The following is a 13519-nucleotide window of genomic DNA, read 5'->3' as shown; positions in this document are numbered from 1 at the left end:
TTTACATTTATATCAAATGACACATATCGGTCACTGAAATTAGTTGAAGAACGTGTACATAAAAACCTTTCTTCTTAGGACTAAAAAGAGCTCTTATCTTGCGTTTGAAGAGCTTTAATGACTCAGCTTTTCGAACATCTACTGGAAGTTTATTCCACCACCTAGGAGTGGAGTTGAACCAACCGCTGCTCGGTTTACTTGCTATTGCAGTGGGAGGTGTGTGCACTGTTTTCTATACCATACCATTACCGTACGGGGCAGTGGTGGCCTAGCGGTTAAGGAAGCGGCCCCGTAATCAGAAGGTTGCCGGTTCGAATCCCAATCCGCCAAGGTACCACTGAGGTGCCACTGAGCAAAGCACCGTCCCCACACACTGCTCCCCGGGCGCCGGTCATGGCTGCCCACTGCTCACTCAGGGTGATGGGTTAAATGCAGAGGACAAATTTCACTGTGTGCACTGTGTGCTGTGCTGCTGTGTATCACATGTGACAATCACTTCACTTTATTATTATTAATCTGAGGATTTACACATTGGCTAAAAAGTACAAAAAATTGCAATAATTCATATCTATAATTTCTATTACAATTCCCTTTATGGTCTAGACTCAAATGTAAGATGACACCACTTTATTTCTTAGTTTTTTTGTGGGAAACTATGAATCGGCCTACAATGTTTTTACTTGTCTAATTTTTTAGTTGGTTTGTCTATGGGATCTGGATATTTTTTTTATTTTAATACAGTGAGCAAGCTCAAAAATCAGGCAGACAGATTACTTTTGGGTGTCAACATGATTTTATTTAATACATTTTCTTTTAATGATTAATTACTTTTAATTAGTTTTAATGATTAAAGTTCTGGGTAAAGCTGGTAAACTGAACGCTGTATGCAATTTTAATGATGGTTAATAACATAGACAGTACAACAATTCTACACAGAACGGTCCATATAATCATAACTATATATATATATATATATAAATCTATATACTGCAAAATTACCCCACAACCTTATTTAAAGATGTTTAAAGAGCTCAAAATCTAGAAGCTTGAACAATCAAGTAGTTTAAAATCACTATTTCTGAGATACATCTTTTGCTACTTGGTTGGTGGAGTAGCAGGAATGTTGGTATTGGTAATGATGAGGAAAGTTAATGCGGTCAATTTCATGTGCAATAGTGTTACATTTTGATCTCGAGTGCCTGTTCGTAATCCGTTGTGTAGAACAACGGGTAGATATTTTCCCCCGCTGTGAAGGTCATGTTATAGAAAGTGTAGATGTGGGCTCTGGACTCTGCATCGTAAAACGTTACCCAGCGCTCATCCACATCCAGACACACACCCAACACCCTGGGCAGAGAGTCCCCAGGGAGACTGGTTGGGGGGACGGTGAATGCGCAGAAAGAAAGCCAGTGACTATAGTCCAGGTACCAGTAACCGTTCTCTGGAGTGGCGGTCAAGAAGCCTTTCCTGTCTGCCGTCTCTCTGGTGACGCCGACTTTCCAGTCCGTGTTTAATTCCACCAGCCAGAAATGTCGCCCTGAGCTGAAGCCCTCGTTACTCAAGACGCCGCGCCATTCATCAAACCTCCATGGATGATCAGGAACGGTTTTTGAATCTCCATACTGAACCTTTTTCCCATCTGGGTCGAGGATTAGAGACGAGTGGGCTGTGTCAGGGTCCAGAGTCAACGTTCCTGAAGGGAGAGACACAAACGGTGGAATCAGCAATCATGGCAGATTTGCTCATTTTACACTGCGATTGCCATGATATTCTGTCAGAATCAACGCATTTAGATTATTTAAGTGAAAGTGAAGCGATTGTCATTGTGATACACTGCACACGGTGCACACAACGAAATGTGTCCTCTGCTTTTAACCATCACCCTTGGTGAACAGTGGCGCAGCGTGTGAGAACAGTGCTTTGCTCAGTTGTTTTCGCTCACTTATTTAACATTTAAATTGATTTCGCAACGTTCACCATCAGCAGTGCTTCCTTAAATGATTATGTCAATGTCAATTTTTAATCATGGATGCATGGAAAAGGCACCAAGCCTTACTGGGTGAGGCTGTCCGATTGGTCGGAACCACAGCAGGAGTCATGCATTTCCAGAGCTGGGTATTTTGTTGAATTAGTTTAATAACTTTGCGATTTAGGCTGAAGTTCTTTTGTTCTAAATGCTTTTGTTCTTTGATGAACTCTGTCAGTCTGAAGTTCTCTTTTCTGTGGCTCTTTAGCATTTCTTTCAGCTCCAAGATCTTCCTCTGAAGTTGACTGTTGTTTTGCTGTAGTGTGGCGTTCTTCAGTTCCAGGGGTTGCTCTTCCCCTTGATCGTCAACTTTCTCGTGTTTGAGGGCCTCGACATGGAATCCTTCCAAGGCTTCCGCCTGAAAAATTAATTTCAAACTTTTAACAAATCATAAGACACTTTTATATTACATTAAAGAATCAAAACAATCAGCTAGGTTCTAGTAAGGATTTTGGCTTTCAGTCTCTAAATGCATATTTTGTTCAGTTTATTAAAGATCATTCATAGTCAAATTGATTTTTGATATAATGTAAGACATACTTTTGTCAGTTCACAAATCTGATGACCTTGATGTCCCTGCACTGCACATAGACAGCACATACGAAGCTTCTCAGTGCCACAGAAGAACTCCAGAGCTCTATGGTGCATCTGGCAGAGGTTCTGCTCCATGTCCCCAGTCACATCCACCAATTTATGTGTCCTCAGTGCTTCCTCTGTGTAGTGGCGCCTGGCGTGGATCTCACAGAAGGAGGCAGTGCAGGTCAAACAGGACTTCATAGCTCTTTGAAACGTTCCAATACAGAAATCACAGGACACCTCTTCAGATTCAACAGAACTGAGAGAAAATAGAAGAGTTAGAAAAAATTATAGAGCGTTAGACAGTCATCTTTCTCAAGTGAACATTAGCAGACTCCTTTCTGCGAAATATGTTTAGACATAAATGGAAGAGATTATCTTTGGCATATGCAGCTCTAACTTTGTACTGTACATGGACCACATTGCACAGCTCTGAATGGATGCTTGTGTCCGAAAATGCAGGAGGGTTGACATATTAGTAGTTCATTTTTCACTCAAGTTTCACTCCAAAGATAAAATATTATCACCCTAAAAATGTGTCTTCTGCATTTAACCATTCACCCTTGGTGAGCAGTGGGCAGCTATGACAGGCGCCCAGGGAGCAGTTCAAGGCGATCTCAGTGGAACCTTGGTGGTTTGGTAACCTTTCAGTTACGAGTTAATGTTTCTTTGGCCAGATGGAAATATGATCAGAACCAGGAAGTTAAACATGTTATGATTACCTTCTCTCGTTTGAAGAAAAGTCTTCTGAACGTGTACTGATGTTCACAGGGTGCTGCATTGATGAGTCGCTTTTACATGACACACTGCTGGGTGCAGGAGAAGCTTCTCTTTCAATCAGGATTCTGTGTGTTAACATGTGTACAGTAATGTTGTTAATGACATATTTACACACAGGTTAAGTGTTAGTTGTAGCTCTTCTTTGAGTGCTTGGATTCTTGGTCAGTTTGTGGGCTTTTAGTGCCAACACACTGCTTAGCTTCAGCTCACTTGAATTTCAGGGCAAGGACCATCAGACCCCACAACATGAAGGTTAACCCATCACCTTGGTGAGAATTGGGCAGCCATGAAAAGCGCCCGGGAAGCAGTGTGTGGGGACGGTGCTTTGCTCAGTGGCACCTTGGCAGTTCGGGAATTGAACCAGCAACCTTCAGATTACGGGTCAGCTTCCTTACCGGCTAGGCCACCACTATAAAGCCCCAGTATTATTTTGTAGCCACCTCCACTCGCTATGTATAACAGTGTATAACATAAGAGCACTGATCGTGAGGACTGTAGTTTTAGTTTTTCAACGCTGTGTCTGTGATAATTTTGTTTTTGTGATGACATGGGTGTCACTGGATACAGTAAAAGTTAGTGACTTAGCCCAGCTACAGGACTAATCATTACTCCTCTGCAATCCATCAAGCATTTACATTTTCGGCATTTATCAGACGCCCTTATCCAGAGCGACTTACAATCAGTAGTTAAAAAGCGGGATTTGAACCTGGGTCTTCTGGTTCATAGGCGAGTGTGTTATCCACTAGGCTACTACCACCCCATCACATCATGTAATTGTACACCATCACAACAATTCAGCACTGATTAGAAACATGCAAAATAGATAAACAATTCTTTAGTGCACAAAATTGCATTAAATTATGGTGGCTGCTTTTTTGTGTATCTGTGTCTCACCTTTTGGAGTTGAAGGCTTGTTTTAAAGTAGCTCTGCACAACATTTTACTGTAAAGACATGGTAGGGAACCCAATCTATGGAGGCCTGGAGTCAGTGCAGATTTTTGACCTCTCAATAATAAAGATGTACAGTATGGTGCCATGGGAGGAGCCTCTATTATTGACTGATTGCACCGGCCTTCCATGTATCAGATTCCCCTCTGAATAACTCCACAATTTTTCACAACGTTCAATATGCTAAAACCCATAAACTGGTTACCCGATCGTCTCATGGGAATCCGTTGACCAGTCACTCCTGCATGACCAACTGCTGGGTGCAGGAGCAGTGGACAAGCAGATGTGAAACCCTTCTGAAGGCCTAAAAAGAAAACATATGTGTAGTTACAATGAAACCACAAGTTCTGCACATGAATGTGCTATTTAAATACAAATTAACAATTAAAAAATGTTGTGAAGTCTTACAATCAAAATTAATTTCAAATTTGGTAGTGTGGAGCTGGGGATGTCAACAAAATGGTTATGTAGCTAAAATACTATCATAAGATCTGAGGACAGAATTTTTGGACAATAGGAAAATGAAAAGTAAAAGTTAAAGTGAACGGCACACGGTGCACACAATGAAATGTGTCCTCTGCTTTTAACCATCACCCTTAGTGAGCAGTAGGCAGCCATGACAGGCGCCTGGGGAGCAGTGTGTGGGGGCGGTGCTTTGCTCAGTGGCACCTCGGCGGAACGGGATTCGAACCGGCAACCTTCTGATTATGGGGCCGCTTCCTTAACCGCTAGACCACCACGGCCCCAAACATTCCATTCCAGTCAATGACAGAAGACAGAAATTGCCTCAAGGATCAATGGCCTCCATCTGTCATCTGATCAGGACAGAAATTATTTATTGTTTTGGTTAGAAAAGCTAGTACTCGCCTATAAACCAGAAGACCCAGGTTCAAATCCCACCTATTACCATTGTGTCCCTGAGCAAGACACTTAACCCTACGTTGCTCCAGGGGGACTGTCCCTGTAACTACTGATTGTAAGTCGCTCTGGATAAGGGCGTCTGATAAATGCTGTAAATGTAAATGTACTTGGTATATGTGTAACAACCTCTTGGTTCTTGAAAGTCTTGGTTTGATTACTGATGCAAAACAGAATTAGTGTGCCACAGGGTTACGTACTTGGGCCTTTCTAATTTTCTTTGTACATGGTCCCTCCTGGTCAGTTGCCCCACCCCAAACTTGTAGCTCCATGAAAGCAGGACTGCTTGTTGTCACATATGTAAGGTCACCTTTGCAAATAGAGCATTTTCTCCCAGGGACCCAAAAACATGCAATAATCATCCAATAAACACTACCTGATCTTATGTGCAGAAAGTGGCTCTCCACTGAAGTTTTCGGGGGGATCCATTGACCAGTTAATTTTGCATGACAAACTGCTGGGTGCAGGAGATGCTTCTCTCTTCAGTGAAGCTCTGATAAGAAAACATATCTTAAGTGAAAATAGAAATGAAGCATAAATGAACAGCTCATTCATTGTCACCATTCAGTAGGGTTGAGTGTCTATACACTTATCATTTTATCTGTTTATAAATGATTAGTTGTGGAGTTATTCAGAGGGCACAGCTGGGTACAGCTGGGGACACAGCTGGCACCAATCAGCTTGACAGCAGGGCTCCAGCCATGGACAGGTGTGGCTAACTAGTCATAAAGCCCTGTTATAGAGACCAACACTGCGACACTTATGTGGACCAGTGGGGTCACGGTCAAGCCATGGCGGGTTGATCCCCAGGTGTACACATAAATTGTAGACAGAAACTGCCTTAAGGATGAATGGCCTCCTTCTGTCATCTGATCAGGACTGAAATTCTTTATTGTTTCGGGTTGCTAATTGGTATATGTGTAACATATTTTTCTTGGTTTGATTACTGATGCTGATTACTTACTTTTTCTAGAAAGGATTAGAAAATAATGTGCCACAGGGTTAAGTACTTGGACCTTTTTACATGGTCCCTCCTGGTCAGTTGCCCCACCCCAAACTTGTTGTCACATATGTAAGGTCAACTTTGGAATAATTGCTCCTAGGGTCCCAAAATTATGCTATAATCTTCAATTAAACACTACCTGATCTTATGTGCAGGAAGTGGCTCTCCATTGAAGTTTTCGGGGGGATCCATTGACCAGTTACTCTTGCATGACAAACTTCTGGGTGCAGGAGATGCTTCTCTCTTCAGTGAAGCTCTGATGAGAAAACATATGTTGAGTGAAAATAGAAATGAAGCATAAATGGACAGCTCATTCAATGTCACCATTCAGTAGCGTGGAGTGTCATATTGAGTTTAATACTGATTCATTTTGAATCAGTTAACACATGACTATGGCTGAAAAATACTTGCTTGTCGACGTGCGAGTTCGGGGACACATTTGCAGACATGCTTGGAGCGAGGGGACAAGTCGTCGTACAGGGAGAGGACACTGGAAGAGCTGGGGAGGATGACCGGAGGTGCTTGGCCAATAAGAGGGGGGAACGGGAGTGGGAACAGGAGTGGAGCAGTGGACATGCCGCAGTGCAGCGGGGAGGGAACTCTGGCTCCGTGGGGAGTAGCGGGGAAGGAGGCGAGGGGATGAGGCTGGACGGGAGGATGTCTTGGGTGGCAGGAAGGTGGGGTAACATGAACTATGGCCTTAGCAAAAGGGGCAGGCAAAGCTCAAGGTCAAATACAGGCAAAGGTCGTGGTCACAAGGTACATTTACATTTACATGTACGGCATTTATCAGACGCCCTTATCCAGAGCGACTTACAATGTGTAGTTACAGGGACAGTCCCCCCCTGGAACAACTTAGGGTCAAGTGTCTTGCTCAGGGACACAATGGTAGTAAGTGGGATTTGAACCTGGGTCTTCCGGTTCATAGGCGAGTGTGTTACCCACTAGGCTACTATCACCCTACAATCAGTTGGGCGTAGGTAAATAAGGCTAGCATCTCTGGGAATAAATTCAACAAAGATCTAGCTCCCTCTGGTGGGCTGGAGGTGGTATGTTGGCCGTAACATTGCTGTTAACTATGTACATATGTATGTATGTACAGCTGTGGTCCGTATCTTGTGTGCTTTGTGTCAGATTTGTGCACATATTAAAAAAATAATGGAACAGATACAGATGCAATACTTGCGTCGTTTTATAAGGTTGTGGGAAGATCTGCACTCAACAGATGACTATATACACGTATTACTTAATTTTTTTTGGTTTGCAGGCTCAAGGAGTACACACTACAGATTATGCACAATACGGTTGCAAGCATACTAGCACAAACACAATGCACCTGTGTACCTCACAGTTTTGTCTTTTGATCGTACATACACTTTTAGTATGAGTTCTATGCAAAGTTTTATAAATGAGGAGTTGTGGAGTTATTCAGAGTGGAATCTGATTGTCACGGCTGGCTGGGGACACAGCTGGCACCAATCAGCTTGACAGCAGGGCTCCAGACATGGACAGGTGTGGCTAACGAGGCATACATGGCTGGAGCCCTGTTATAAGGACCTGATGGGCAGCAAACCAACACTGCGACACTTATGTGGACCAGTTGGGGTCAGGGCCTTCTGCGGCGTGACATGCCGAGACGGTCGAGCCATGACGGGTCGATCCCCAGGTGTGCACATAAATTGTAGACAGAAACTGCCTTAAGGATGAATGGCCTCCTTCTGTCATCTGATCAGGACTGAAATTCTTTATTGTTTTGGTTTGCTAATTGGTATATGTGTAACATATTTTTCTTGGTTTGATTACTGATGCTGATTACTTACTTTTTCTAGAAAGGATTAGAAAATAGTGTGCCACAGGGTTAAGTACATGGTCCCTCCTGGTCAGTTGCCCCACCCCAAACTTGTTGTCACATATGTAAGGTCAACTTTGGAAACAGAGCAATTGCTCCTAGGGTCACAAAATTATGCTATAATCTTCCAATAAACACTACCTGATCTTATGTGCAGGAAGTGGCTCTCCACTGAAGTTTTCGGGGGGATCCATTGACCAGTTACTCTTGCATGACAAACTGCTGGATGCAGAAGATGCTTTTCTCTTCTGTGAAACCCTGATAAGAAAATTAAATATAAATGTAGAGCTCAGTAATTACTCCCTTCTATTAGGAGCACAGCACACAATGAAAACTGTGACACAATGAAATGCGTCCTCTGTTTTTAACCATCACCCATGGTGAGCAGTGGGCAGCCATGACAGGAGCCCTGGGAGCAGTGTGTGGGGACGGTGCTTTGCTCAGTGGCACCTCAGTAGCGCTTTGGCAGATCAGGATTCGAACCGACAACCTTCTGATTATGGGTTCGCTTCCTAACAAACTAGGCCACCACTGCTGGTATGAATTCTGGACACATTCAGGTCCTATTTATAATAATATACAGGTGATAGCATTCAGGGTAATAGACACCAAAACACCAGGAAAACCTGGTAAAGTTTGAGTCATGACAATTTTACACAAGTTAACACAGTGTTTGTCTGTTCATATTTCTTATATTTAATGTGTCTGGTGTCTGAAGATTAATGAACAATAAATCCACAAATCAGACTATAACTAAAATAACAACAATTACAACAACAACAACAAAACAATAAATAATATATACACACACAAGCACAGATGAGCACACACACATATACGCATGAATTTCACTGTGAAAATGTTACCATCTTTGATGAAGTGGTGGAGGATGTGTCTCTCCAGCGAACTCATCCATTGTTCAGTTACACTTTATAGCAAGGTGCTGGTTGCAGGAGGTGATGGCTTCTTCAGTTAGAGTCTGATAATGAAGCATGCATGCAGTCATAATGTTGTCATAAAGTTCAGATCATTCGCTTTATAGTATCATGCACTCAGAGTTACGTTAATAGTGGATTTTTTTTTTGTTAATGCTAAGGGATATTTTATGAAACATTACTGTAGGTGGGCTTTATGTCAGATACATGATATATGTCTGATATGTCAAACATCTGCTAGGATCCACCACCAGCAACTACATAACAACTACATAACAGATTTATAATTTATTTTGGTCACAATGAGTGTAACATCAAGTTCAGTTAGGAATTATAGCCCCCCCTCGAATTAAATCATGTGAAGAATTACACCTTTAGGACCCAATTTTCCCTATTACGTCTTATATGAGACGTAATATGCAGGGAACTAATATCACATCAACTTTCAATTCGAAGCTCGGAGAAACAAAACAAAAAAAAACACTGCTTGCTAGATATTTGTTGCCTGTTGGAACCCATTCTCTGTTCAGTCTAAACATGTCAGGACAGCGCGGCTGCACTCTTTTTGTACAGGACCAGATGTGGCAGAGTGGCTGATGCCATTTTCAATGCCCACCATTGTCAGAGACACGCGTTATTGATGTGCAACACGTTGTCTGCAACGTCCTATTCTTGCACAATGAGAAGGTCTGTACTGAGTAAATGAGCTCATTGTCTTAGTACAGCAGTGGTTTCCTACCCAGTCAGGCTCCTTTCTCCATGTCCTCCAGTATCTTTTTGACAGCTGACAGCAGTTATTTCAATTTACTGAAAACGATTCCATGTTTGCTGGTTCGTAGACATAAATATCTGCTGAAAGGAACACGGTAAAATGGCTGCTTCCTGTAAGCATTCAGCTTCTGGAAACGCCCCATGTGAAAGTGAAACACAGGCCTGCTTGGAAAGTGTAGTCTTTTTCAGACAGTTCCGCTCTGTGTGCGTGTGTGTGTCTCTCTTTTATGCTTTGTAACTTGATCTGTACTGATTAAATTTGTAATTGCTTAGTGTATTTGTGTATGTGTGTGTGTGTGTGTGTGTGTGTGTGAATGTGTGAATTATTGCATCTGCTTCCATTTGTTGCAGAACCGTTTTCAATATAACACCAAATTACATACAGACACACACGCATAAACAGGATTCAGTTCATTATAACGTTATAATGAATCTCACTCATCTATTCTTTTTCACCTCTCAGGAAATGTGCTGCTCAGGCATGTGGTGGGGGTGCCGTTGCAGGTGGGGCAGTGGTGGCCTAGTGGTTAAGGAAGTGGCCCCGTAATCAGAAGGTTATCGGTTCGAATCCCGATCCGCCAAGGTGCCACATAGGCAAAGCACCGTCCCCACTGCTCCCCGGGTGCCTGTCATGGCTGCCCACTGCTCACCAAGGGTGCTGGTTAAAAGCAGAGGACACATTTTGTTGTCGTCGTGTACTGTGCTGCAGTGTTTCACAAAGACAATCAATTCACTTTCATGTGATTGAAAGGGGTCGCTTAGTAAATTATTGATTTACGGGGATCTAATGCACATTAATGCCACTATTTAATTTATGACCACTAACAGATCTGATGTGCAGATACTGAATCAGTAGGAAAATGTTCATTGTGAATATGGATTTGTAATAACATAGGGACTTATTTTGCACAAACGTATTTTGACGTTTCAGTCGTGTGTAGTGCTCAGATACCAAATTTCTACTTTCTTTCATTTTTGAGTATGAATGTGGTTTGACCCTCCTAGTAACACTGCAGACCAGGAACATTCAACAAGAGCAAAGACCCAGCCTGTGAGTCATCCCAAATTGGGTCCTTGTTAGAGTGGCTTCATAGGCTAAAAGCGATTAGTTGAAAACCCACTTGTTCAAAAAGTATTTCAGACAAATCTAACACTTACACATGCACACTAGCACTAGCACACTAGGTCAATGAATGGGTTACTGCCCCATAATGTTCACTATAAAGTGAAGTGATTGTCACTTGTGATACACAGCAGCACAGCACATGGTGCACACAGTGAAATTTGTCCTCTGCATTTAACCCATCACCCTGAGTGAGCAGTGGGCAGCCATGACAGGCGCCCGGGGAGCAGTGTGTGGGGGCGGTGCTTTGCTCAGTGGCACCTCAGTAGGTCGGGATTCAAACCAGCAACCTTCTGATTACGGGGCTGCTTCCTTAACCGCTAGGCCACCACTGCCAGTCATGCCTGATATATGCCACCCACTGCAACAAGGTCATCAATGTTATTCTGTTCACCTCTCAACTTGTCATAATCGTATGGCTTACCATTGTATGTTGTATTGATTAACAACTGTAAGGACTTGAGTGGTGGCAAAAACAGGCCGAATGCCTGAGAATGGCCCTTTCAGAGATTGGAACATCAGAGGATGGGGACAGATGACTATGGGTGTCGAGGGCCCCAGGCCCATTGGCACACTCTCACTTGTGGCAAAGGATGCTGCTTGGTTGGATCAGCAAAAGTTGTGTCAGGCGCCATCTTGGCAGGGCTAGCCGCTGTCAAGAGAGACATGATGGCTGCCATCATGGGATTCTCTGCAAACATCATCATGGCTGAGTAAGCTGGCATAGTTTTAGCTGGGTTAGGTGCCATTTTGGATGTCATTTTGCATCCTGGCTTGAGTACATGGCACCGATGGTACCATCTTGGAAAAGTAAGGTGGGATCTTTGGGAGTTTTGGCAACTATCTTGCATAAAAACCCAACTGACAGTAGCCACTGATTCAGTCCGCCTGTTCATCAGGTCCAAGAGCTGAACATTCCCTGTGACTTTCTGTTGAAGGTCCCTGTGACAATACTGCCAAGGATGGTAGGCAGCCAAGTTAACTCAAGAGCCAAGTGAGCTTTCCAGGGTCCATAGTCTCTCTACACTGTCCTGCTCCCAGTTTTTCTGGTGCAGATGCCCCAGCGAAACACCACAAGGTTCATTATGAGCTTCATTACAACAAGAGCAAATATTAAGAATTCAGGGAATTGCACGAGAGGTACTGTAGCTCATTTTCATGGCGATATATAAGAGGCAGCTCATGGGGCATGTTCAATCACATTAAATCAATGTTCTCTAGGTTTCTTTTCACTTGTCAGGCACTTTCATCCAAAGCAACATGCAGATTCACAGAAATAATCACTGAAGAGGAGGGACTTTTTTGTTTAATTTTTGATATCCATAACATGGGTAAAATAATTTCAAATGGAGGGGCAAAGGCCAAAGCCATTGTAGTCCCACAAAAGTATCCCCCTAGGTCAACAAGACCTTGTGACGAGGTACACACTAAAGGAGCCTCTGATCCCAAAACTCAAAGGATTGGTAATTGTCCTCTGAAATATGCTCCCCTGCACATCTATGTAAGGGACAAACGGATCACAAATATCTTGAGCAAAGTTTTAGCCAGTGATCCATTTTCAAATAATTTCACGTTAAAACAAAAACACAGATGGACAGAAAACTACTAGGTGGAAAGGTCAATATGTGGCTGACACAAAAAATACAAATACAAGCCTTGATATGAATGTTCCATGAGACCTAATTAATTTTAATAGGTATAAATATTGCATTTTTTAAACATTATTCAAATATATAAAAAAAGATTCTTAGATATCATCACGAGCCTGATCAGTGTGAAGCAGAGTTTGATGGTGGGTCATGATAATAAGATATGGGAGTTTATTATGTTTCCAAGGAAGAGACCGTTTTCCTTGTCTCCATGGTAACAGTGAAGCGTCCACTGGAGCTCCACTTTGCATCAACATCCTCCTGCAATCATCTTTCCAATAATGGATGCACCTCTTTTTCTCGGTCACACACACACCATCACTGCCCTTATATTTTTGAAGAAGTGTGTGCGTGTGTACATGAAAGGTCAGTGTTCCAATGCCACTAATGAATTAAATGTTTGTTGGGAATAGATATTCTGATTTAATTATTTTAATTAGTCGCATGAGTTAAAAACTTATCAGGCAAGACTTATGCTGTTTTGCATATCAGACATTGCCAGGAGGTATAGTTGTTTATTGTGACCTGTCTTAATTTTTGTTTTAGTCTACTATTTGTGTCAATCTATCAGTTTAGTTTAGTCATACTCATAGTTTTTAGTTTTTATATAGTCCATACTCATTTCAGTCTTGTCAAGTTCCAGTTTACTAAAAGTGACTATTTTAGTCAACAAAAACTGATGACATTTTAGTCTTTTTTTTTTTGTCTAGACAAAAGCGAAAATGTATTTTAGTGTAATGTATTTAGTTTAATGTGTTTTAGTCAAACACATTACACAATGGCTTTTGGACCATTTTGCCAAAGTACTGTAACCTGGCATTGGTTTGGTTTGGTTCAGTTGAGTTGGTGTCATCTTTTCCCTCATTTATGTATTCCCTGGTCATATAATTTCAAAATATCCTTTATGTGCATTATCTAAAAATGTGCTCAAATTGCTTTTG

General features: G+C 42.3%; 2 protein-coding genes across 4 annotated transcripts in view; one reads left to right on the top strand and one right to left on the bottom strand.

Moving 5' to 3' along the window:
- Positions 1 to 13519, top strand: part of LOC114799718 (transmembrane protein 132C) — a 111846-nt gene that overhangs the window by 59552 nt on the left and 38775 nt on the right. The gene's annotated exons all lie outside the window — the stretch shown is intronic.
- On the bottom strand, positions 775 to 9930 carry LOC114799719 (E3 ubiquitin-protein ligase TRIM39-like). 3 transcript variants are annotated; one of them, XM_028996528.1, is made up of 10 exons: positions 9775 to 9930; positions 8967 to 9079; positions 8242 to 8358; positions 6391 to 6507; positions 5625 to 5741; positions 4536 to 4634; positions 3325 to 3447; positions 2567 to 2861; positions 2057 to 2384; positions 775 to 1693 (listed from the first exon to the last, which is right to left on the bottom strand). In XM_028996528.1, exons 2-10 carry the CDS (start codon positions 9014 to 9016, stop codon positions 1179 to 1181), a joined length of 1761 nt encoding a protein of 586 aa, XP_028852361.1. In that variant the 5' UTR covers positions 9017 to 9079; positions 9775 to 9930; the 3' UTR covers positions 775 to 1178. The 3 variants fall into 3 exon arrangements, with proteins under 3 accessions (XP_028852361.1, XP_028852362.1, XP_028852363.1); XM_028996529.1 differs by lacking the exon at positions 4536 to 4634; XM_028996530.1 differs by lacking the exon at positions 6391 to 6507.

This window comes from Denticeps clupeoides, chromosome 11 (genome assembly GCF_900700375.1).
Source record: "Denticeps clupeoides chromosome 11, fDenClu1.1, whole genome shotgun sequence".
In the NCBI taxonomy this organism is placed as follows: Eukaryota; Metazoa; Chordata; class Actinopteri; order Clupeiformes; family Denticipitidae; genus Denticeps; species Denticeps clupeoides.
Note: the sequence above shows the minus strand (reverse complement) of the source record. Positions and strands in the feature narration are given on the sequence as shown.